The sequence below is a fragment of the Platalea leucorodia genome (genome assembly GCF_965183815.1).
Source record: "Platalea leucorodia genome assembly, chromosome: 2".
Lineage (NCBI taxonomy): Eukaryota > Metazoa > Chordata > Aves > Pelecaniformes > Threskiornithidae > Platalea > Platalea leucorodia.
Window position 1 is genome coordinate 90,644,685 of NC_138824.1, and position 25,834 is coordinate 90,670,518.

At 34.8% G+C, this 25,834-nt stretch overlaps 1 protein-coding gene across 5 annotated transcripts in view; it reads right to left on the reverse strand.

The window, feature by feature from the left end:
• Nucleotides 1-25,834, reverse strand: part of DMD (dystrophin) — a gene marked incomplete at both ends in the record, with an annotated part of 1,307,865 nt that overhangs the window by 397,544 nt on the left and 884,487 nt on the right. For all 5 annotated transcript variants that reach the window (XM_082303865.1, XM_082303861.1, XM_082303862.1 and 2 more), the window contains 2 exons: nt 2,563-2,727; nt 24,587-24,736. In XM_082303865.1, the coding sequence (XP_082159991.1) occupies nt 2,563-2,727; nt 24,587-24,736 (315 nt within the window). The remainder of the gene's footprint in view (nt 1-2,562; nt 2,728-24,586; nt 24,737-25,834) is intronic.

The following is a 25,834-nucleotide window of genomic DNA, read 5'->3' on the forward strand; positions in this document are numbered from 1 at the left end:
AAATTAAAATTAAAATTTGTAAGCCATTATATCAAATCAAAAATAGTCTGGTTTTCCTGAGGACTTACATGAGCCTAGTGTATTTCACTCAAGTGCTATATTCGCAGGTTTGATTATCAGTTTTAAACCTCTTCTTCGTACCTCCCAGGTTTTACAATATCCAAAAAGATTATTTGTAAAATTTCTCATCCTGTCTCTTTTCTAAGAATATTAACAATAACCTTTTCGTTCTACTAGGTGATCATCAGAGTCATGCTTGTTTCTGAAAAAAGGAGTTATTAAATCCTATAGAAGATACTTCAATGTTCTCTGGATATTCGTGAAGGAATTAAAATGGTGGCAGAACAAATGCTGAATATTTATACAGTATTTGGGAACACTAGAGCAAAAGACACTGTTGAATATATCCCTTCCATAGGTAATCATGCAGATGTCCTTACTTATTTAAAGGCAGCATTAGCTACACAGGACAGTAATTTAAAAATACGCATAAACATAATCATGTCAACAATGATTCGAGAGCATGTGTATGCATATGCTTGACCCAGTGTAGGATAGCATGTTAGCATGGGTCTGAAACATAGGTTTGAAATGGAGTACAAAATTGAATATTGTCACAAATAGGCTGCTTTCCCGAATTATATCTACTCATTTTTGCTGTGTGTTTTGTTATGATTAACAGTCTCAAAACTCTTATTATGCTTATTCTTAACATTAAAAAGTTTATAAGAATCCCATTTACCTTCAGAGATATTTAGAGTCTTTAATGTAAGAGATTTTCTCTTTGCAGAAAATTACAGTCCTGGTAAACTATCAGGTTTAACATCTTAAAATGTTGACTATGTCTTTTAAAGGCAATCCAGATAGATAACGTGCAGATAAAAGCTAGCACACTTCGTATGCTTACAGCCTTTACAATAGTATAAACAACTATCTGTTTCATCTATAATCAAAATTGGTCAAGCTTCAAATCTAAGTGATCTAAATTTATCCCTGAAAGAAATACGGTAGGGTCTTTCACAGAGAGAAAGTTTATTTGCCTTTCTTTGGAGCTCTTGATTGTTCCCCCGTCTCTCTAGACATACATGATTTCACCCCACCACTTCAGGGCTACAGATTTTTTTTTTAAATTTTTCTATTCTTTCAACAGTTTTTCAGAAATATTCCTGTCATATCACCATAAGAGGACTGAAAGAGCCAAGCAGAACACTTCTTTCACAAGCAGTATGAAAAGCAATACTCTTATAATTTGAAGCAATTTAACCCTGCTTTTATTTTATATAAATTTTAATGGTGACATCATTCCAGAAATAAAGGAAACAGAATGGAAAAATATAAGAAAAAAATAGATTAATCCTCTAAAAACTTTTGCTAAAATACAGGAAATAAAGATAGATAATTTTCTTGAAAGAAAAATTCCATCACTCATTCAGTATATATACAGACATTTGCAAAGAGCTATACTAATTTTATCTTTTAAAAGGGAACAAGTGCCATTGCTGAACTCATTCTATCAATTATAGGACTGCAACAGGACTTGAGATTCACCATTTTATATAATGTGATTGTATGACATAAAAAGTGTCTTGGCATTAAAACAATTCCTTAAAAGAAACTAAGTTAAAGTGAATTTAATAAACATGCTCAGCAAAACCCACACATCTTCAGAAGCAGGTATTATTGCACGCAAGGTATTATTGCACGCAAGGCAAGAAAAGTTTAAAATATTTAGTCTTTTTTCACTGAAAATTGCATCTTCAAAATCAATACAAAACTCAGTGTCTTCAGTTTAATCTTTATCTAGGTGAACAAGATGCTCAGCTGCTATAAACCAAAGAAATTTCATGGATTTCAATAAACTATTGTATTTTAAATTTTTCCTAATTTATGTGAAGGTAAGCTCATATATGCACAGACAAAATGCAAGGCCAAAAAGTCTAAAGTATACACTCGGCAGGCCAGTTGATTCTAATCAGTATTTTTCATCCTTAATTTCTCTGGCCTCACCCAACCCATATACAGGCATTTTTTTAATCCCTAAATACATATCAAGGATCAGATTACAAATATTTTGCTCACAATTACTAGACAATCAGCTTTATTGATTACTGGAATGTTACCTGTGCAGTTAGATATCTTTCCTTGCAATATGAGAATCATGATATGGCCTTAACTATTCTGATTTTCATGTACTCACATTAACTTGAATGAAATAGCTTAAATGGTCCAACACTGATATTCTGAATTTTAGTTCACTTTGTATTAAAATTTGATGTATCGACTTTTGGGGCTATTGTGTCATGTATATGATATGGCAAAAATAATAGATTATATTTATATTTCACCTTGGAACCATTGGTTCTAAACTGCCCTATCACTAGAAACCATCTAATGGAAAAGAATAAAAGTTTTCCTTAATTCATAGAACTTTGGACTTCTGGAGACTACTGCTGACTTCTGTCTCAAAGCTATATTGTTAATACAAACTATACAGCTAATACTGCAACTGACTTTTTGACCACTAAATATCCTGATACTTTTTTAAAAGGGAAGAAAATTTACCTTGATATCAAAAGCTCCTGGCTGACCCACTTGGTTATAAAGTTCCAGCTGGTTCTTGACAGGCGTTACCCACAATATCACCTGATTTAGTTGGTGATCAAGTTCGATGAAATCCTTTAGCAGAATCTCTATTTCTTTTTGTTTCTCTGGAAGATCTTTGGACACCTGAAAAAAATACCAGAAGCGAGTTTTTCAGTGAAAAAGAAGTATCATAAAGCAATTTAACACTACACACATATACACCCATATAAAATGTTAAAATAAAAGTTTTATACACTGGTAGGAAGAAGGGAAGGAAAAAGAGTAGACCCACCAATCAAATTATTGTGGTAGGTATCTTGCAAGTCAGTCAAAACACACTCTTTCCTTAAAAAAAACAAAACAAAACACCACCAAAACCCAAAACACACACACACAATTCCAAACCCAAAACAAAATAAACAAACAAAAACACCAAACCCCAGCATCAGGCTCCTCATTTTTTTTTTTGGCAAAAAAATTGTTATCTTAGTATATGAAACTGTTTTAAAGGTCAATTTTTAATCAGGAAAAGCAATAGTGAAAATATGAAATGGATTGTTTGAAAGATATCAAGCCTTTCTTAACCTCTTGAATCTAGATATTTATAAGCTTGTGTTTTCTTACAAGACGTTTAGAGTTGCCACTTGAGTCCAAATATACATGAGCAGATGCATACAGTGAAAAAAATAATGAAGAAATACATCATCAATACTGATCAGGCCACTTGGTTCTCTGATTTGCATTCAAAGCAGTCAGATTTTTAACTAAGCACATTCTTCTCTGCCAACAATATTAGAAATTAAGAATCAGTGAATGGCATAGTTCAAATCCAACAGCACTGAAGCACTTGGAGTAACTATAGGAACAGGTTGGAAATAAATAAGCCAACACAAAGCTCCATGCTGTTCTCCCCAGATTGTTTTCTACAGCTAGAGAGGCGAGGTGTCACTATACTACACAATGCACAACATCGCAAATATATACTAGGGGAGAAACCATCTGTACTTTAAAAACAAACAAACAAACAAACAAACAAACAACTTCACAACACCAAATATAGGGCCTGGGCAGAGATAAGAAACAATGGCAGCTAATTATTAAAATCAGCCAAGAAGTATGGTTAGTTTTCCATATCAAGAAAAATGAGGTTTCCCAATGTTCATTGTTTTTTTAAGCATGTTTTTACTAAAGTGACCGTCTTAAAAGTAGCAAAAAATGAGGTTTCTGATACACACAATGAAATATAAATTCCCTGTAAAGTTAAACAGCATTAATGGAAACGTTGCTCTTATATTGGCTGGCTACAGAAGTATTACTGCTGTGTACTAACTTCTAATGCAGGTTACCAAAAAAAAAACCCACAACAAAACAAAACCAAAAACAAATAAACAAACAAAAAAAACCCCAAACCAACCAAACAAAAAACAAAAAAAAAACAAACACCAAACAAAATCAAACAACCACCAGTTGAGAGAATGGGAAGAACAAAACTGCCTCATAACATGTACATTTCTTTACAAATTTGGTTTGAAAATACTGATTTGTTGGTACTAAAATGACCCCTCTACATATACTCTGCATATGATTTATTAGACTATACTTTACTGATATTTGTAATTCAAGAAGTTGATTTGCCACATATTAAATTATCTCTGTTGTTCACTATAGCCATCCCATAATATCCTATTTAATAAAAAATGACCCATGATTCAAATTAATTTTTCTATCTTCCTAATCTTGTTAAATATAATAAAAACTCTGCTTTTCCAGAATGACCCCCAGATATGAAAGAAAATAATTAAAAATGCATTCATTTCCCTTATGTGTTAACTCAATATCTATGCAGACCTTGGCCTAGTCTCACAGAAGATTAGTTTAGCATTTAAAAGTTGTAAGAAAGATGAATTTCCAATGTTTAGTAGCTTTAATATTAATGTAAACAAGTTCCACAGAAATACTACTGAAAGTAAATAGGTAGTCACAGGCAGATAAAAATCCAGGCTGACTTCAGAAGATCTGAGATTTAAATAAATCTGCTTCCAATCAACATTAATCAAGAATATTGGGTCTATCACAAGACAGAGAAAGAAAAAATTTTAGAGTTTCCAGGGTGGGGTGGGGAGGAAGTAACCAATTATATACTAAGGTATATTCAATCCAGAAAAACAGATGATGAAAGATTAGGTTTTTGTGACAGACTGTACTTCAACCTACTGTTTTCAAAAATAATCACACAAGAAAAGAAAGCAAAATAAATCCCACCTATAGTAAGAGATAAATTGTGATATAACTAAATGCAGCCTCTTCTTACAAGTTGGCTCCTCCTCTAAAATTATAGCACAAACATAGGATTATAATATTTTTTATAAAAAAATAAAAAAGAAATCTAGGTCAATATAAATCAGTTCATTTTATACAGAAATTTAATGTCATCTATTTTTGCCACAGAGATAAAAAGAACAATGGTAAATAAATAAATAAATAAAGGACTTTCCTCAAACTCAGGTTAGGGTTACAGATAAGCACGGATAAGCATTTACCAAGGCAATGCCTTGTAAGATCCAGGTAACATGTTATGTGCCACTGCGTGGGAATTAGATTCTGAATCTCAGTGATTCCGTTTGCTCACTTTTTTTTTTTTTTTTTTTTTTTTAAAAGCTCTGGCATCAAGTTGTCAAGCTGGCTAATCAAATTACAGCCTGATGAGTTTAAAGTAATTACAAGTCTGCCTATCAAGCCAAGGTACTGCTGCAGACTGTCTCTTGGGGGACAGCTTGTTTCCTGAGCTAATTCTGAAGCTCACCAGAAGCATAATTTGGAAAAACCTCGATGGAGTAATGAACATGGACGTGATGACTGAGTGTCCAGATTTATGCCCTTTCTGTGGCAGAGGGGCACACAAGGAGATGGGGCTCTCCAGAATCTTCCCTACCTTTTTACTCACAGTCTTTCAAGCTTGGTATTCACAACTCCAGGAGTTCCATCCCTGAGGTGGGATTCTGATGCTGGTGGGACCTACAGCCATCCCACTGCCCTGCTGTCTCTGGGCTCTCTCTGAGAGTTCTTGGATGCCTCCAGGGATGGGTGAGCAGTGGCTAGTGTCCCACTCCAATTCTCTTTTCCACATTTTTGCTTTTGGCCCCCTTCCTCCCTATCCTCCTTTTATTGATTTGTTGTCTCAGGGTAACCATCTGGTGTCTACTCAGTTTCATTCCCTTTGATATCTTATCTCTTTCCCTCTTATTTAAGAAACACTGTTAGGTTTTATCAGAGGAAGGCTGATGTCCTTTTCTAAGGGGGAAGACCAACAGGAACAGTGGCCATAAGGCCACACCTGCAGAAGAGTAAAAGCACGGCAAACAGGTGAGATGCTTCTCCCCAGGTCTGCCTAAGACTGAACACAGGCCTGATTAAGCGGTGTTATAGGCTGACAAGGAAGACAGGATGCGAAAGAAAAAAAAATTGAAGAAAGGACAATTTCGGCTGGAACATCTTTCTAAAAATCCAGCTTAGCCCTTTGCATACAAATTAAATATTTTCAACTTTGCCTTATTTGGCAGCAGACCAACATAGAAAACATACCTTGGTTTGCAACCAAAGGAAAAAAATAAATCTGCAAGTGCAAAGGACAACAAAAGTATGGATTATTCCTTCAAAGAAAAAATTCTGATTTCAACATCAAAGGAGTATATAATTTCAATTATATCTGTCAAAACATTAATCTCAAAACATGTGATGCATCTAAAATTTTGTACTTTAGTTCAAGTGTTAATTAAGTTAGATTAATTGGAAGCTTAGTAACAGAATAATAGAAAAGATTTAAGCTCTAAATTGGGAAACAATAGAAGAGCCTAATTTTACCAACTGATATTGTTCTTCTTAATACTTAATTTTATTCTGATCTTAAACTATCAGACTATTTTCCACTTATTTAATTTTATGTATTCCAATTTTTGCTCTTTTCATTAAAATACACAAATAAATTACCAGCATAGAAATGATAACATCTCTCAAAACACTAGAATACTCTGTGAAATTTGAATAATTGTGTATTTTCAAAGTCTAGATCTTTATCTAAATATTTTCATTTCTTCTCCTTATGAATTCTAAAATTACTTGCATTGCTTGTTTCTGTTCCATCTGAACCTCATGTCTTGGATGGTCTTCCTTCACAAGAAGCCTAAATGATACACTATTTTGTTCTCTCCATCCCCACCCCAATCTGATTACTCTGGTGCAAAACAATACATACGCTCACCTCCTTGATCATTTCACATGCTCCAGTTTTCCACTGCTTTTTCCTACTTTAGCTTTAGATAGTTATTTTTCAGTCTATACACATAATTGTGTGCATGCACTATGGGATGAATTAGAGCTGAGCAGATAGAAAGGAATACCAATTCTTATGATAATAATAAGTATAAAGGGAGGAAGAAGTTGTACAAAGTATGTCACTTGGTGTAAAATCATATTCTGTGTGCCTGTTCTGTTTAATTCCTCATGAATATCCAGAAAGCAGATTCAATTAAAGCAGTATTAATTAAAATAATAGTTGTGGAGTTACAGTTCAATTCTGTAACTCAGGAACAATGCTCCAAATGAAAAAGTTGAAACTAATTAGGTAGAGACAGTAAGTAAGAAAGAACAAACAATGGGGAATAGTTTTACAGAGGTCAGAAATATTATTGCAAATGAATGAGCTTGATAAATTTTACTACCAGTAAGGCATCACTATCATTATCAGCAGCTGCCACTGATAAAAGTAAGGAAAGCTACTGAAATTACTTGCATTCATTATATTTCAAGTGACCAACGCCTGATTTTGAATATTTCCCTTCTCTCTCACAAGTCAGTGTCAAGGTCATTTCCTATTTACCTGAAATGACCGAAGTGAAGATAATGCAGTTATTACTCAGCCACTTGGGAATATAGATGAGGAGATGCATCTCCCCAACAAGTTATTTGTCAAAAAAGAATATGGAGAATTTTCCTAATGGTGAGTGCAGAGAAAAAAAAAAATTGCAAATTCCAACTTTTTAACAGCAGTGGAAATTCCCTCCCCCCCCTCCCCCCCCCCCCCCCCAATATTAGATAAGGTACCCCTTTCTCTTGCTAGCTGTCTCACCAACTTCTAAATAACAGAGCAGCACTTATAAAAGGATCTTATTTTGATGAATCTGACAGTGGCTTAAAATGTAGCTTTCTTGATATGCATAATACGATAAATTATAATAAACTGCAATGGATATGAGCAAAACTATGTTGTGGGGTATCTGTGAGTACTGTTAACAATGTTTTTGTTGTACTCCTGGCTTGGGAGGGTCCCTCTGATATCCAAAGCACTTTATGAAAGTGGGCTTGTAATATAGGATAACTAGTACTGTCAGGTCTGAAAAAAAATTCACAATTGTTTGCATACAGAAAATGAAGAATGTATAGCTTTCTGTATGAATTGCTTTCCTTACTAAATGTAAAACAAGCAGCAGCTTCTTCTTTACTATTCCATTGCTGCAAAAATACAAATATTAGGAAAAAAGGAGACATGACTACACTGCAATCGGCCCACAGCATAACTGGACTGAAAGCAGGTTTTTATGTTGTCCAAGCCAGGACTTTGATAATAAAGAAATAAGTAAACTAATAACAACTATAAAATGCAAGCTTCAATCCAGACTTATTGATAAATCACAACTGACACTTCCATCACACTAGTAAGATGACTGCATAACATTGCAATTCTTACAGCCACTGTTTAGAAAGTTTTATCTGCTTAAAATCACTATCCCTAGAGCATGTACAAAAGAATGACTTAAAATAGAAGGGGGAGAAGTTAATTTTTATGCATCATTTCTTCATGAAAAACAATCAGTGTAAGAAAGAGTTTCATATAAGTTCGGTTTAGGATGCCATTTAGTTAATTAACTGAGCCATTTTCATTAACAAACTCAATATTGACTTTAAAACAAAATCTACATAATTTCTTTAAAACGATGAATATTTATGAGCCATAGCGTCTCTGCCAAAGTTGGAGTAAAGACTGTATTATTAGAGCAAGATGAAAGCACACTGCTAAAAATATGTGTAAAAGATTTTTATTTGCTATGTAACTAATGTTTCATGTTTCCTTACAAGCTTCTCAGGACCTGACATTGGCACGTGTTATTTGGCTTCTTTTTTTTTTTGTTTTAACTTCTTAACAGTGTATTTGTAATATTCTCAAGTTTCATTTTTATTAAAAAAAACTTTTTTTTTTTTTCCATTGATGCAGAAGACTAAAGCAGTCCACAAATCCAATGCACCAAACAATTTTCTGCTTCATCTGGCTGTCTAGCTTTTTAAAAAGCAGATAAACATATCCCCCACCCCAATGATTTGTTTTGTTTTTCTTGCATGGTAATATGATTGTATATATCACAGTCTTCTGAATATCTGTATGGTTTTTTATATTTAATATTTATAACTAATTGTTATTCATTCTGCTCTCTGCTGTCTCAGTGATTCTCCTTTGTCAAAGGCACTTTTTGAGCACAAGACTCTCCACCTTAAATCCCTGCTAAATAATCTAGTCCATGATTTTCTTTTCTTTATCTGCGTTTCTTACTCAGTTCCAGAAATCCAAAAGCAGCCACAAAGGGTTTACAGAATGATTCCTTCAGTGACTCTTAATGAAGGATATTCTGACAGGAAAATGATTTCTAAATAAAAGTACAATGCCCTAATTGTTCTTCCCCTGCTTTACAGCAGATAATACCTTATCTATCACTCAGGCTACATAGAGTCCAGGAGGCAAGCAAACTCCAGCCTGCACCCCACAGTCCTGGTAGCCTGCCTGAACAGTCAGTCAAAGCTTTTTTTCCCATGGAAAGCACAGCCTGACACATATGTTGGGAGGAGAAGAGAAAATGGCAGGCCACAGTGCTATTCAGCACAGAGCTGGACGTGCTGTTGCGGTGTCCCAGGGAGACACGTTACTTTACAGGGTATGATAAACCCCATCTGATGTAGTTAAGAGCAATCTCTTCTCATGGTTTGGCAAACCATAGTAGTCCTATCTCCACTTTTGGTCTTTCCATGTGTCAGATTTCTTTCTGCTTGCTGCTTTGTCTCACCATCCTTTTCTGCAGCCCTCCTTTTCCTACGATCACACATTATCTGATTGCTTTACTTTCAAAACCATGCCCAGTACTGAAAGCTCAACTTCCATGCGTAGTCAGCTCACAGTAGCAATCAGTCAATAGCTACACCAAACATATCGATACTTTCTTCCATGCTGTTGCCTACATTTGAGAGACGCTTCCCAGAAGCATTCATGAAACTGCCGTGGAGCTTCTGAAGACTGTCGTCTGCCAGAATACCCGACAAGCAAAACAAAGCCAAAAGGCATTGCAATGAAACAAAAGACAAATATTTATACCACATGTAGTACCTTAAAATGAAAACTATAAACTTAGAATCATTATTGGTTTTGCTCATGGAGTTCTCTACAGGAATTAAAAAAAACCAACCAACCAAAACCAAACCCCTTAAAATTTTGTTTGGTAGAGGAAATGGATATAATTGGATATAAGATTTTAACACAGCAATAAAATCAGTATCAAACAGCAATTTCTGTAGCTATAAGCTACATAGAGCAGTAAGTTAGATGATGAATGTATAGATAAACTGTATTATTTCCACATTAAATAAACAGGGATTTTTTTGCACAGTGTAGATAAATTACAATGGGTTGGAATTTTATCTACAGCTGAATATTTGTAGCATTTCCTAGCAATAAAGAATTTATTCTGTTAAAAATTATAGAAAATAAATAACATTGGTATTCCAGTTCTAGTGGGTGATCTTGACTGCCAAGTACTGAGCTGATATGTCTGACAGAAAACAACTAACAATGAACTTGCTTTTCTTTTTGGTTGTTCTTCAAGAATTACCTGGTTTAGCACTTTGAGGGAGGTGACAACTTTTCATTTGTAAGAAACATGCAGTTAATAGAAAAGTTGAGAGTGTGGGAGTTACCTATAACAGTGCTCAATGTACAATTAAGTTCAGTATCATAACAGGTCATTCTCTGAGTAATCATGATGTTGAATTTTTGAAATGGTGTTTTTAAAACTCTGAGAAAACTGGCCAAAAAAGGCAAGGCAAGAGGAAGGGAAAAGGGAAGGGGAGCTTTAACTTTAAGATTATTTCAGACTATTCTGTTGTGGAAATTTTAATTATATAAGCATATTGCTATACAGACAGGCCTATATAATTAAAGTATAATCTTTATCTTGTAAACAGCAAATAGTAAAACACTGATTTTAGGTCCCTGAAGTCTTCCTTAATAGAAATGCATGAAACACCTGACATACAATGGCAGTGTCTGTCCCGGAACTGAAGTTTAAAAAAGCCCAAACCATTGTCATTGATTGCTGTGTGACATTATGTGAACTGTTGTTCATTGTGCGTGAAATCTCTCTCAGATACACAGTTGTTGCAGTGTAGAAAAATGTGTAAGGATTTGCCTAAAGTGCCTTATTTGAAATCTGGTAATTCAGCTAGATCAATATTACCTCTATGTAACTGTCAGCACAAATGCCTTGACAATTAGGACCTTTTATATTCAAACTACTTGGTATAACTTCTTAAATATATGATGAATATATTCTAGATTCATATGGCAAGCAAGAGTAAAAAGGAATTTTAAGATGGTCGGTAAGATAGTATGATATATATTGTATATACACATACATACATACATATATTTAATCATAATTTTATGGTCTCATAGGCTAGTACAGACTTTTTACCCCTGCATGATTGTATTTCATAAATATTTTTAACTCTTTACTTAAAGTTTAATATGTAGTGAACAGAGCAGCAATGTGGCCCTATGAATACACACCTGAATTGTTTATGATTAATATAAATAGAAATGTTTTCTTCTTGCATATCTGTGGATTATTATTATTATTTGTGATGCCATCAATTCAATCTAGATCATCCTCTCTTTTTAAGCAGGTACAAAATACCTTTGAATTTGCTATAAATTAACTACGTTACCTGTACTGTAGATATTAGTTGGGAGTGGCCACAGAAGAGTCTTGCCACTTAAATTATGAATAGACATACTAATTCAAAAAGAACACCAGGAAAAGATTATGGGCTAGAGCAAATGCTAAGGGGTCCTGAGGGAAATGGATGAGAAGATCTGCTCAGCTTCAACAGTCTCCTGGCTCAACAGGACATGTTTGTCAAATGGGGATGGCATCTATCATCATACTGATGGGTTTTAAGGAGTGAGGTGAATCAGCACTGGCCTAAGTGACCTGACCTCAGTCTCCACTGAGGTCAGAAGTAAAAAAATAAAATTGAGAATCCATTACAGATCCCATTCATGCATACTTACAACAACAAGTACCATACAATTTTCTGGTGTTCTGAGGTGATAATTAATGAAGGAAAATTGGGTTAGACGCTACAGCAGTGATGAGTGATATAACAGTTAAACTAACTTCTTGGGAGAGAGAGAGAGATATCTAGCATCCTAGTCAGGTTTCCAGGTTCAGCAGTCATGAGCTTATTTTAACTAGAATATTTAAGGTGTTCCCTGTAACCAAAATTTTTGAAAGAGCCAGTCACCTTAATTGTTTGACATACTTGACAGTTTTTGTTTAGAAAGTGTTGCAATGGAAGAGCAAGACTAAGAGCAATAGCATATTGCACTTTTCAGGGCTAAATCCCAACAAGTAATTGCCTGAAAAGAAATTGCAATTCATTTGACATCATAGCGGAAAATGAATTTTCCAATATCGTGCCCAACCTCCAACTTGAATGCTCTGTAACTTCAATGCTACAAAACAATCAAAGAAAGAACTTTATAAAGTAGGAAAATGCACTCATTTATCTCACTCTTTCTACACATCCATGACTAATGTCAATGTATAGATAGAAATAAAACTCTTCATTAACTTCTTTAACTTTTAATAGCCTTTAAAATGATTAATAATAATAATGCATCAGGAATTCTCATGACTACTAGCATGACATTTATTCATAACTCTATAGCAGTTATTATCTCTTCTGAGGAAGCTAAGCCAGCTTTTTACCTTTTGATAAAGTGAGTAAAATGTATTAGGATTTCTGATTTGAAAAACAAATTTAGAAATGGATATTTACAATTGCATATTTAAAGTCATAATATTCAGAAGAGTCTTATATGAAATAATCAAATTATTTATTTTTCAAAAGTAGAAATCTGTTTAATGTTGATTAGATAATTTAGACATTTGTAGTGAGATGTTATGAAAGCAGAAATAGATATCCACTCAGATTTTGTATCAGAGAAAAAAAAAAAGTATGGTAAATAGGACTGTTACAAATTTTCTTACCCAGAAGCACAAGATTTGTACAAGACAGTTAGCTTTTACTACACCTAATTAGAAATGTCACAACACCACAAACATCCCAACTGATATTCATAGATGCTTTGCAGGTTTACTTTTAAGAGAATGAAACCATGTGTTCCTCACTATTGGTTTAGATGGAGAGCTGCTATTTAAGTACATTGGGATTTAACTTTATAAATGCTGTAGCACATAGAGCATTATTCAGAAAGATCTTATTATTAACAGGCATTGTGGAAACTTCAAAAGATAAAAGAAAAATTCCTTTCCAGTTCATCCCACCAAATACAAATTTAGTTTTGTCAGATGTTGCAAGTCTTTCATGTTCCTCCTCTTTTCGCAAAACCCTTCCAGAATCTGTTGCCCCTCTTTCACGTGAAGTGTGGGAGATTACAAAGACAGAGCAGTCATACAGATTGTCCTCTTACCTTCTGAGAAATTCGCATTAAGAACTAACACAAGTAAGTAAGGAATGACTGGGGTCACAGAGGTTGCTGTTGGGGTGACTATGAGGAACAAAAGGAGGAGGAGGAAAGACAGTCAACAGACAACCAAGATATATTATTTTGATATATGCTGCAAGAAACTCATTAGGAAATCTACACAATTTTCTTGTAAGCAGCTCCTTTCCTGTAAGTTTTTCCATGTTGGTGAATAACACGGTCCGAAATCCACAAATAATACTGTGATGAATTTCCAACCCATCTATATTTAACTTTCATTAAATTTATTATGTTTGCTGTCATTTATTGTTAAGCCTAAAACACACCTGGAAAACCAAAACTAAGGAAAACCAAATAAAGCTAGAATCTAACACGTGCAAAGAAGAAAGAATCCTAACTGTTCTAAATATACTCGAAAACTTGTCTCAAAGGAAAAGAACAAATATTCAGTACTATGCAACAAGAGCCCTTGATATTGTGTAATTATTGCCTGATTGCTGCAAAAACACTTTGAATACTATAACTTTTTCCTTGAAGGGACTTCAGAATGACTAACCCTTTCAAATGAGAGTAAACAATATACTGTAGTAGGAGAGTATTTATTAATACTTAACAAGACAAAGAAAATCAGTGGTGTCATAAATAAAAGAGAACAATCGTACATTTCTCTGCAGGACTCCTGAAATAATGTAAAACGGCATTACTAACCACTTTTACAATGCTGTAAACCTTCAGAATGTTTTAATATCACTAAGTAATTTAATTTTACAATATTCCTATGGGATGGGGAGTTGTGGATAGGAAAACAGAACAGCAGAATAATCAAGCACCTTCCCTTGCATTTCCAGTCTGTGGGAAGTGACAAGATCAAAATGGTCTCTGTAAAGTATCTTACCCAAATATACCATCTATCGGGGATTTACAGCACTGAAAACTTCCTTTTTTCTGATGCTGTGTTACTGCATCGATTTGCTCATAGTGTTTTACTGGGGGGACACATAACTTTTTGTTTAATTTTTACTTTTGTGCTTATAAATGAGGGAAATATATATTGGAGTTTATATACTAATAAATTAGAAATAGACCAATGCAATACTGTGTGCAAAGCACACACCTGTGGGGCAGCAGAGAAGGGGGCTGGTTATCTTCACATTAGGCAATCTTGGCTGACGAAGTTGAAGAGATGGCTTTTTGGATTTCAGGGAAAAAGGCTTCCCCAGAAAAATGTTTCAGGCTACATCTAACCTGCTGGACGCAGAGGTGGTTCTGAATGCCCAGAGGTGAGCGCATGCCCTGACCACATCCTGGCCCCACACTGACATAAGACCTAAGTGTGCACAAGCTGCGTCCTTCATTTCCATAGGAAGGAAGCCTAGGCTTGGGGCCAGACTGAAGCTATACTGTGTTCGTCAGGCCCCTGAAATGAGGGAACCAGGACCCTCTGGTACGCTGCAGCCCAAACATGCCACTCTCCATAGGAGAAACGGGAAAAAGCTATAGTATGCAACTAAAGAAGGATACATACCAAGTATAACTCAAGTTAAATCAATTTGCATCCATTTTTACAGATGGAGTCATTCCATAAGCAAACTTCTTTCCTCAGTCAGCTATTTGTTTCTGCTATTCAAAGAAGAAAGTGGAACCAAACAATGACGAGCTGTCCCAATTCAATTTATTGTCTATGAAACTCACTGGTTTGAACACAGGCCAGATGAACTAGGCTACGTTACCTACACAACAGGGATGACCAGCACCTTCTGTGGTTAAAATATCATAATGTAATTTCATTCAACCAGATTGGTTTATTTTCTTTATTCTTAGAAATAAAATTTTAAGTTGTGTCTTTATGAAAACCCTCTGCTTTGAAGGTCTTGAAAACTCTCTGCATTTCCTTTCTACCCCTTTATATTGCAGGATAACACTTTAACTTTCACTAAAGCCTGGGAATTTCTTGTGCCTTTATTAAGTGAATGACCCTTCAGTCTTCAACGCTTGAAACTGTACTTCAATATGGCAGAATTTCCCCACTCAACTCCTTGACACAGGATGCTGTGTGCTTAAAGTTTACATGAATTTAAATGGTTTCTGGCACAATTCTTATATTTAATAGTAATTTCTAAATTCTTCTTCTATTAATTTGTCCAGATACCATTTGAGCTCCTGTATATTTTTAGCTTACTACCTTTTCTTCATTAATATGATCTTCTCTAGGCATCTGATTTTAGTCATTATCAGATGGCTCAATGGACATGGTCAGAGGGTGTATGGACCTTTTGTTTGTCCCAAATCATCCACTGGTATGTTCTCATGCAAAATGAAATAAAGAGGGTACTCCTTTCTTTAAATTTTATACCTTTTGGATATAGTATGAATATAGCTCATCTCTTTGACCTCAATACTCTGCAAACTGACTTGCATAGAAGATTCCAGAAATCCACAGAAAACTGCTTTAGAAACAGATTCTTACAGTCATTCATCTGCATTTTGCAAATGAGATCAAACATAGTCTTCCTAACCTGCTTCAATCTAAAATAAAGTATGATTGGCTATCAAAATATTCTACACACAAAGGAGCCCATAACATTTTAAGAACACTATTATTATCTATATCATTTGGACCAATAGCAAAGAAAATTATGATTATATTTTAAGGGATTTTCTGCTTGGTAGTTTTCACTACCTGGCTTCCTATTTAATCTGGCTTTTACATTAAGATTTTGTATAATAATAAGGCTCCCTGGAGGATTCATATCTAATATCCTTGTTTTCTGGAACGAAAACTGCATTCTGTTATGACTGATGCTTATATACAGAAGAATCTGCACTGTTATTTGGTTCATTCTGAATAAATTAAAGTATTCATTTTTAATAAAAGTGAATATTCTTTCTCATTTACTGTTTGTTGTTTGGTTGGTTGTTTTTTTTTATTCTTTTTTGTTTGTTTGTTTTATCATCTATGAACTGGGTCCTGTACCTAGTCCTGGAAAGGAAAGCAGGTGAGATTGAGGTCTATTTAGGGTTTCTTTCAATGTGATGTTCTTCACTTCTATTTCAGAAAAATTATTTTGTATATTACCTTTGCTTCAGGTTTAGTAGATTCTTCAAGTTTTAGTAGATGCAGTGACTGTGTTTCTTTCGCTAAATATCCTGAATGACAGAAGCGAGCTAAAGGAGTTGAAACATTTTTGTCCACCGTCACAAAAAAATAAATATGCTACATAAAATTATTTTTTTCTTTAAGATTAAAGCCAACTGATCAGCTATAGTTTTCCCTTGGTGATATTGCAGATAAAGCATAAATTACATATTTTTCAATTCCTTCTGCTCCTAAGAACTGCATTAACCTAATTTTAATTTTTGTCCTATAAATCCCAAAGAATAGGCATTTTTCAAAATATGTACTTTAAACTGAAAAAAAACAGCAATTATATCAAATCTCTCGATATTTTTTTAAGGTTGTAAAATACAGCTCTTTGAAAGCAACAGTTAAAAAAAAAATCACTAAGTATCATATCATAGCAATATTCACCTCATTTGAATCTCATTTAATTTTGGTTGGGGGGTCATAACCAAAACCAGCACAGATCTGTGTAGATATTCAGGTTATTTTCAAGTGTGGCACAAGATTTTAAAGTTTCTTAGCACTCATTTTCTGGATTTGAAGACTGTTGCATCCCAATCTGAATCTTAAATCAGACTAGCAATGATCTGTTAGTCTAACCCTTAGCGTACCATCTCTTATTTTATACACAGGAAATAACCAAATCTTTCAGTGTAAGTTAAACCAATTCATTTTTTCCATCTACTGTGAAAGAGACTTGTACTTAGCCTTGATTGTAGACATTTATGGAGCTATGATAATCCACCTTTCAAATTACACCAACTAACAAAAAAAATTAAAAAAAATAGATCTCTCCTTATGCTTTACATTAGTCTCCAGTTCTTTCTGATGAAAATCATTAGGATGACTTACAGTACAGCATGTAAAGTGGAACAAAAACTGATGTCTGAAGCTGCTAAAAAGACTAAAAATTGCCTCTGATCACTGAGTAGGCTGTAGGGCCCAATTCCCATTGTGCTCTGTCTTCTAACACATGCAATCCATTGTTTTCAAAATATCTAAGTATCTCAATAGCTTTAAATCAATACAGCCAGAAAACCTTCAGTATGTGTAGCCTAAAAAAATAGGAATAAACCCAAAGGGGTTATTTTACTTGCTTGGAAGGTGAAAATAAATGAGACGTTCATATTAGGCTACAAATGCTTTAGTCTATATTTTCTTGTTTACCTTATTTTTACAATCTGTAAGCCAACTTTATTTTAGGAAAGGAGGAAAAGAAAAAAAAAAAAAAAAAGCACAGTATTATCAGTATTCCATGGTATCATCAGACCAGTTCTTATGGTTTTGGAAAAAAAAAAAAAGAAAAAAAAAAAAAGAAAAAAAAAAGAAAAAAAAAAAAAGAAAAAAAAAAAAAAAGAAAAAAACGAAAACCAAACCCGAAACCCAAATTAAAAAAGTCACTTCTACTTATCTACGGAATTCTTAGTTAAAATACATAGTCAATTTCTCTTTTCACAACCTGCAAAAAGTGTGCTATAAGTGAATGTATTTATATTTCTTACTAATTGAAGATTTCTGGTTGTATTTAAGAGATATATGTGTATATGCATATAACATATATCAGGTTTAGGCTACAAGACTGTTTACATATAAGGTTGCTTAGGCTTCTCATCATTGTCTTTAAGAACAAAGATGAAAATTTTAAAATGGAAACCAAATTATGAATCATATGATAAAACTTATAGGAAGTGGCTAAATTAAGCTACATGTCATATTACTTCCCTCCGCCAATTTTATTCCTGGAAAAGAGTAGCCAACCAACTTAGTTCCAACATAACAGAATCCAGATTTTAGTTGATCAAATAAATAACAAACCAGATTTTCTATTTAATGTTCCACACCATATATGAAAAAAAATCATGCTTTTGAATATACAGGTATTTCCTACTTCTTAAGCTTCAGTAAAAGGGAGGGTTTCTACAGACCAGCAAGTAAAAGAAAAATATTTAGTCGCCTTCAGGATGGCTTCCTTAATTCTCCCCTATTCACTCCCTGTGAATATTCAACTTCTTTATTGGTGTAAGGACTTGAGTGTTTTTACTGTTCGAATAACAAGCTGGAAAAAGGGACAGGTCAAAACCTTATAGATCTCCATGCACAGAAGAGGGAGACTTTTAAAATCTTACATCATCCTGTGCTTAGGAACAGAAGGTCTTCTACCATAATGTGGACAACATCATTGACTTGGAACCTAAAGATCTTTTCATTGTCCTCTCAGAAATTCAAAGATTCAGTGGTGAATAAAACATGTGTTCTCCCAGACAGAAACATTACTAAGGCAGGCAATTATTGAGAATAAGTTTCTGTTGCCCAGTAGACTGGAACAGGAAGCACATCCTTGAGTGTACCTGGGCAGCAGGAGTCTTTAGTTGTCTGCAGCGAGGTGGACACCCCAGGATGCCCACGCATAAGGAGCAGAAAATAAGACACAAATACCAAATGGGATGACTCAGTGTAACACCATTCAGGTCTGTCCTACATGAGTTACTGGTGGAAACTTCAGAGTTCTGTTATTTCTTAAAGTTACTGTTTAGTTAAACAACCCTCCCTGTTACATGGTTAACAACTAGTGATAAAAAAGACCCACTAGAAAGTATAGAAATATGGATATATCATACATGTATCATATATTATCCTATTACCAGTAGGAATATATCAGTACATCCTTGTTTATAATCTACATATCCACTTTTTTTTCTAGTTAGACTGAATATAATGGTCAACACCAAACAGCTGTCCTTCAAATTAAGCTTCAGACTAACAAAACCTCCAGAAAAATAATTAGTTTCAAACATTACTCAATAGCACTGGAAAACTAAAGGCATATAAATTTTAATATAATTTGGCTTGAAATAAATTTTTAAAAGAAGGGTCATTAGCACTGTTTTACTTCTGTGTTGTGTTATGACATTTTCATTTCTATATGCTTAGCATGGCTGGGAAACAGCGATTTATCTTACACTGCTAGTAAATTTGCCTTTTTAAATCTTAATTAGTGGTAGCTGCTAGCAACACAAATAAAAAGGAATGAAACCTATATATACTTGTTTCTTAGAGCTTGTGACATTCTTATGTTCATACAATCAACACATACTTCAAACATATACATCAAACTTCATTTTGCTGTACGTGAGGCCATTTGTCAGTACGGCTGATGACAACATGAATATGGACTACACCTAATTAGCAATCTATGACAAACTGTCATAGGTAATTTAGCATAGCATAATACTTTATTACATTTAAGGGAATCAGGTCATTTATGAATTGAAAACAAATTCAGAAAAAGACGAACCTTTTGATCCCCAAAATGCTGGGTATACTATTCTAGTTTCACATTGAAAGCACAGAAATCAAACTACAGCATTCATTCTCCGAGATCTTTTGCCCTCCATCCCACAAAGAACAATAGTAGCAATTGTAGTAGTTTCAGCTGTGAACTCAAACTAAGTTGCATTGACATGCTGGAAATTTGATGTCATCACAGGTAATCTATGAATAATTACTACTCAAGACATGTTACAATACATGAACTATAACCTTGTTATGACTTTGTCTTTCTGCACTTTCTGGGCCCATCTGTTTTTCTCTATACTTGATCAACCAAGCTGAGACAACCTATACTTTTCCTGGTGGTACAGAAAATGTTCACAAATTATAGCCATGTCACTCCACTCCAATTTTTTTTTTTTTTTGTCTGTATAGCACAGCAAATTGATTTGCTGTGGCAGTAAACAGTGAAATAGTCTCTTCAGTGTCTAGTAATTAGTTCTAATACTAGCAGACAAATTAAAAGGCAGCAAAACAAAACGTCTCCATCAGGCACTTATAATAACCTTCATAATACATACAGTGGATGTTGCAAAGACTAAGGTGGATAAATGAGGAGAATGCTGATTTTGGCATCCAGCTTACTTTCAGATAATCTAGCTCATCCCTCTTGGCTGACACCAGACCAAGAATAATATTAAAGAGTAATAAACTCCTTCCAGCAAACCTCTGATTCCATGGTTCACTGGTCTCAGACCTAATCTATCAATCCATTTACTGAACAGTAAAAGGTAAGAAACCCATTACAGATCTGTTATATGCCCTGGCAGGTGGTATATGACAAGAACTGAATTCATCACAAACTCCAGTGCCCTTTTGTATGCTTTGAAGCACTAGGTGGTTAGCTTACTTGGCTATCACAGCAGAAGATACTTTGAGCTTTGAAAATAAACAAAAAATTCTTGATGTGAAGGCAGAAAAATGGTTATAAACCACTTCATTTTTCATACTATTAAGACTTCACAAAGATAGTGCTATTTTCATTTTTACGAGAAATATTTTTTTTGAAGAGGGTACAGTAAGTAAAACCAGGCTAGAATTTAAAACTCAGGCTTTCAAATGTGGGCTTTAATCTTCATTTTCTGCTTAAACTATGTCTGAGGTAGCAGCCTATTAGAATCACTATTCAATAAAGTTGTCTAAAGAGATGTCATTTTAAAATTATTACTATCCAAAGGAAGAAAAACTCTTCACATATCTATTCTCAAGGTCATCAGCACGTGATACAAACACCTAAAAGCAAAGACAATACTGAAGCAAAAGCAAAAAAGCTTCTTTGATGTGACTGCAATTCCTTTCATACTCGATTTCTTTTCTCGGCTTATTTCCATTGCTGTAGGGCAACAGTTTCTGTGACTGTAAAGAAGGTTTGAAAATGACTTATTTCAAATATGTCACCTTGAAGGTTAAGACTTGCAGGTGTTGTCCCCCATTCCCCTGCTTGGCAGATCAAGGCAAAACAAAAATTTGTCATAACCTTATGAAATATTGGGCTGCATTCTCAGCTGGTGTAAATTGTCACAGCTTCTCTGAAGTAAACAGAATTACTCTAGTGTATGCCAGATAAGGACGTACTTTACATTATTTATGTAACTGTCATGTATGTTTCCTATTTTGAAAATAATATCATCCTGCAATATGAGATAATCAGAAATGCTAGATTGTTACATGTTCATTTCTAGCAGAGATGCCAGAAAACAAAACAAACAGCTAGAAACAAAGGATTTAAGTATAAGATACGCTCTTAGAAGGGGATGGAGACACAGAAGAGCCCCAGAGAAATCTCTATGTGATGATGTTTGTCCAATGTACTTTGAGGAACACACAAAAAAAAAAAAAAATCCTCATCAAAACAACTGACTACAGAACCATCCTCAGGTGACCTACAGAATTTCACCTGATATAAAAATGCCAGAGCTGTGAGCTTTGGCTCACAGTAAAATCTGTGGGGCTTTTTTTCAGTGCTTACAGATCTATAACTAAAGGAAGACAATGTATGTCCCTCTGTCAGGCCTGCAGACTTTCTTTCCATGATTTTTAATTTCATTACAGACCCTAGAGTTTCAGCGGAGAAAGTGAAAAAAATTAATTGAGGCTTCCTACACAAAATATGAGAAAGAAAAAAAGTATATAAAAGAAAAAATAAGTATTTTTCCCTTCAGCTTCATTGGAAAAATCCAATGACAGAAACCCAAAATGAGCTTCTAACTTCTTCCCCCTGCCCCTACCCATGTCTCTCAAGATCATATGGGAAATAGAAATGCTTCAAAGAAAGAGAACACCTTCAGAGAACATGTATGGATTTGAGTCTTGTAATTTACAAACTCCGTTTCTGTTAATTAAAAAAAATATACTGCATTTTTCAGATTCTTTAGATTCAGCTACCAAGGGACATTGAGAACTTCTCAGTTTTATACATCTCCATAGGTAGATAACTGAAATCAAAATAATGTGGTTAAGTAATGATCTCAAATGGAAGTTTAATTTTCAGGGTTTAGTCTTTTAGGAGTAAATGGAAGTTTTCAAGTGGTAAATTCCAAGCCTAATGTCTTGCCAGAAATATTACTTAGATCTAGGAGACATAAAATTGTAAAGAGAATGATTCATTAAACAGTAGATTTGTCCCCCATATTTCATCCATACTGAACTACTTTCAACAGCATTCGTAGTTGCTCTGAGTGTGACGAGTAACCTGGAACATTTCTGCATCAGCAAGCAGAAAATGAAAATGCAAAGTTTTCAGGTATATGACTAATCAGTAAAAGCTTAAATTCAGAGACAAATTAGATTTTGTTAGAATGTATTTGTGTAAATTTTACTAAAAGTAAAATTATTTTTTTCCCTGAAAATTAATATTGTCCTTCTAATACTACAGCTCAGATATTCAAATTGTGGTGCCTAAATTCAGCTATGTATATTATTACTTCAGCTCGTAAATATCACTATTTTGATCTTAGAATCATAGAATCATAGAATTGTTAAGGTTGGAAAAGACCCTTAAGATCATCGAGTCCAACCGTTAACCTAGCACTGCCAAGTCCACCACTAAACCACGTCCTCAAGCACCACGTCTGCCTGTCTTTTAAATACCTCCAGGGATGGAGACTCAACCACTTCCCTCGGCAGCCTGTTCCAATGCCTGACTGCCCTATTGGTGAAGAAGTTTTTCCTAATATCCAACCTAAACTTCCCCTGGTGCAGCTTGAGGCTGTTTCCTCTTGTCCTATCGCTTGTTACTAGGGAGAAGAGACCGACCCCCACCTCGCTACAACCTCCTTTCAGGTAGTTGTAGAGAGCGATAAGGTCTCCCCTCAGCCTCCTCTTCTCCAGGCTAAACAACCCCAGTTCCCTCAGCCGCTCCTCAAAAGACTTGTGCTCTAGACCCTTCACCAACTTTGTTGCCCTTCTTTGGAGACGCTCCAGCACCTCGATGTCCTTGCAGTGAGGGGACCAAAACTGAACACAATACTCGAGGTGCAGGTCTGAATTCTTCTGTATACACTGATTTCAGAAACCCATTTGTAGAGAAAGAGATACTTCTGTCCAAGCACCCCAATAATGATTTAATGTGTCCAACTTGGAGTTTGTGAATGTGATCAATATGTATTATCCACTTTTGCTTCAGCCATTAGCTAATATTCTGAGCCTTGCCAGACTGTTTCTGTTAGGAAGAAACTAATGAGAGTTCCGCATCAAATAAGTTCCTGTTTATTTCCCAGGTCTGTGCTTGAAATTCAACTGTGTTCACAGAAATGGTAACAAAAAAAAAAAAAACCCCAAAACAACCAAAAAAACAGGATGCAATATTCTTGACCAGAAACTCTAGCTTGTCTTTTCAGTAAGATACTCAGAAGATTTTCTCATTGTTTTTTTCCCAGAACTAAACACAATGAATCCCTCTTTCATTTTTTCCCTGGCATTCTGGTAACTTTAACAAATACCACAGGTTAATTTCCCAGATTCTGATTTTGATATCAGTCTCAAGGGAAACCCTTCAGATGATTCTACACTGACCTTTTCTGACCAGACTATTCCATACCTTGGGTGGTGGTCCTCTGGACAACGCTTTCTACCATTTCTGCTACATAAGGTATGGAGAACACTCAAATTCAGATTTGCTATTCATTGTCATGAATTTCCAACACAAATATATGCTACTTCAACAATAAAGTATAACAAAATCCTCCCTTACTTCTCTCCATGAGTATGGAGATCCCAGAAAGCAAAATGAATGGTACTTTGCTACACAGAAACCAGAATTCAAAGTTCAAGGTTGGAAGAAGCATGGTGGAACATGAAACAGTGGTTGCAGCTTCCACCTAGGGGCTGGGGAGAGGAGAGAATTGGGAAGTGTTTCCATAAAGGCAATCAGGCATTTGTTACTGCCTTTCACACACCTGAGTCACAAAAGCTAGAATATTCGCTGTACCCTCAAAACAACCAGGCTACAAAAATGATGCTCTGCATTCCACTCTTAAGCAGCAGATCTGTAATTTAGGGAGTATATTTGGATGCAACATCATCACTTCAGGTGTTAATGGTCTTGGTTTGCTATCATTGTTTCTCACAGCAGTGTATTGTACACATTTTTCTTCCTCAGGATCATTATGCATACAAATGTCTCTTCATACAGAGAAAAATAATATATATCAGAAAACATATAATACAAATATTTGCTGAAGATTAAAATTTTATACCACAGTTATATCACTAATATGTCTAACCTTTAACAAGCGATGGTTAGCCTCCTTCAGTGTACTCTCAAGCTTATGTTTTTTGTCTGGGTTCAGTGATGCACTTCCAAGTGCTATTCCTCCGGTTTCATTTAATCGTTTCAGTATTCCCTTGTGTGGCGGCAGCTCTTCAACTCTTAACTGGAACAGACAAATACAGCAGTTAAGATGAACTGTGGTAGAATTTTCAGCTCTCTTATCTTCACCCTTATCGATTTGTGTATCAGCTGAAGGAATAAACTCAATTCAAGACAAAATAACCATTGCTTTCTGAATGTAGAAGGCTAAAGCCCCCAAAAGAGACTGTATTAGTGGATCAAACCTAAAGAGAGTCCTAAAAGCCAAAATACAGGGTTTCTCAGGATATTAATCACTGTTTCATGATAAGTTCCACTTCTGAACACTCAGTAATAGCTCATGTATATGAATTTTAATAATATTTTAATATAATAAGGAGCAAGCACTTTGGAAAAGGGTTTTAACATGTTCCATGCTGTGAACACAATCACCCAGATGTTTTGGGGTAAAAAGCCCTCCAATCTAACCTCATAATTAAGAATGTTCATGTATGTTCATAAAAAAAAAACCCCAAAACTACAAAAGTAAAGCCAAAGGATGCAAGGCATCATCTAAATGTACCGCTTCTCCATTGTGTATGCAGTTACTGCAAACTTATATCATCAAAGTAACTTAATATATCAAGTAAGGACAATGTAACTAAAAGACAAAGTTCTTCAAGTTCTTTTTTTTTTTTTTATTAGCATAATCAGATAGGCATGAAATGAGCCACAGTGCAAGCCAATGTGTTATTATTTGCTGCATTAGGATGTATTCTCTTGCGTAGCTCCAAAAAAACAAAGTGGACTGTAAAAATGAGATACAAATAAGAGATGCTAACACCTTTAATTTTGGATTATGTATCCCTTGGGAATGCTACAATTGGGAAATATTTGTGTATAAGTGAGGAATGGAAGCCTTCATGGTTCTAAACAATCAATTTAGACTTTAAACCTGTAATCATGTCTGCAAATTATAAGATGCATCTAACACCCCTTGTAAATATTCCTTTGCATTTGTTCTGATATCCTTGACAATGGAGGCAAAGCCTCATAAATTCTCTGTCCAACTTGCTGACATCTTATGCTAAGCAGCCAGAGGGACAAACTCAGCACATGGTTAAGTCTTCATTTCCCCAAATGCTACGCAGTACTATTTATCCTATTTTTGTTTATTTAAAAA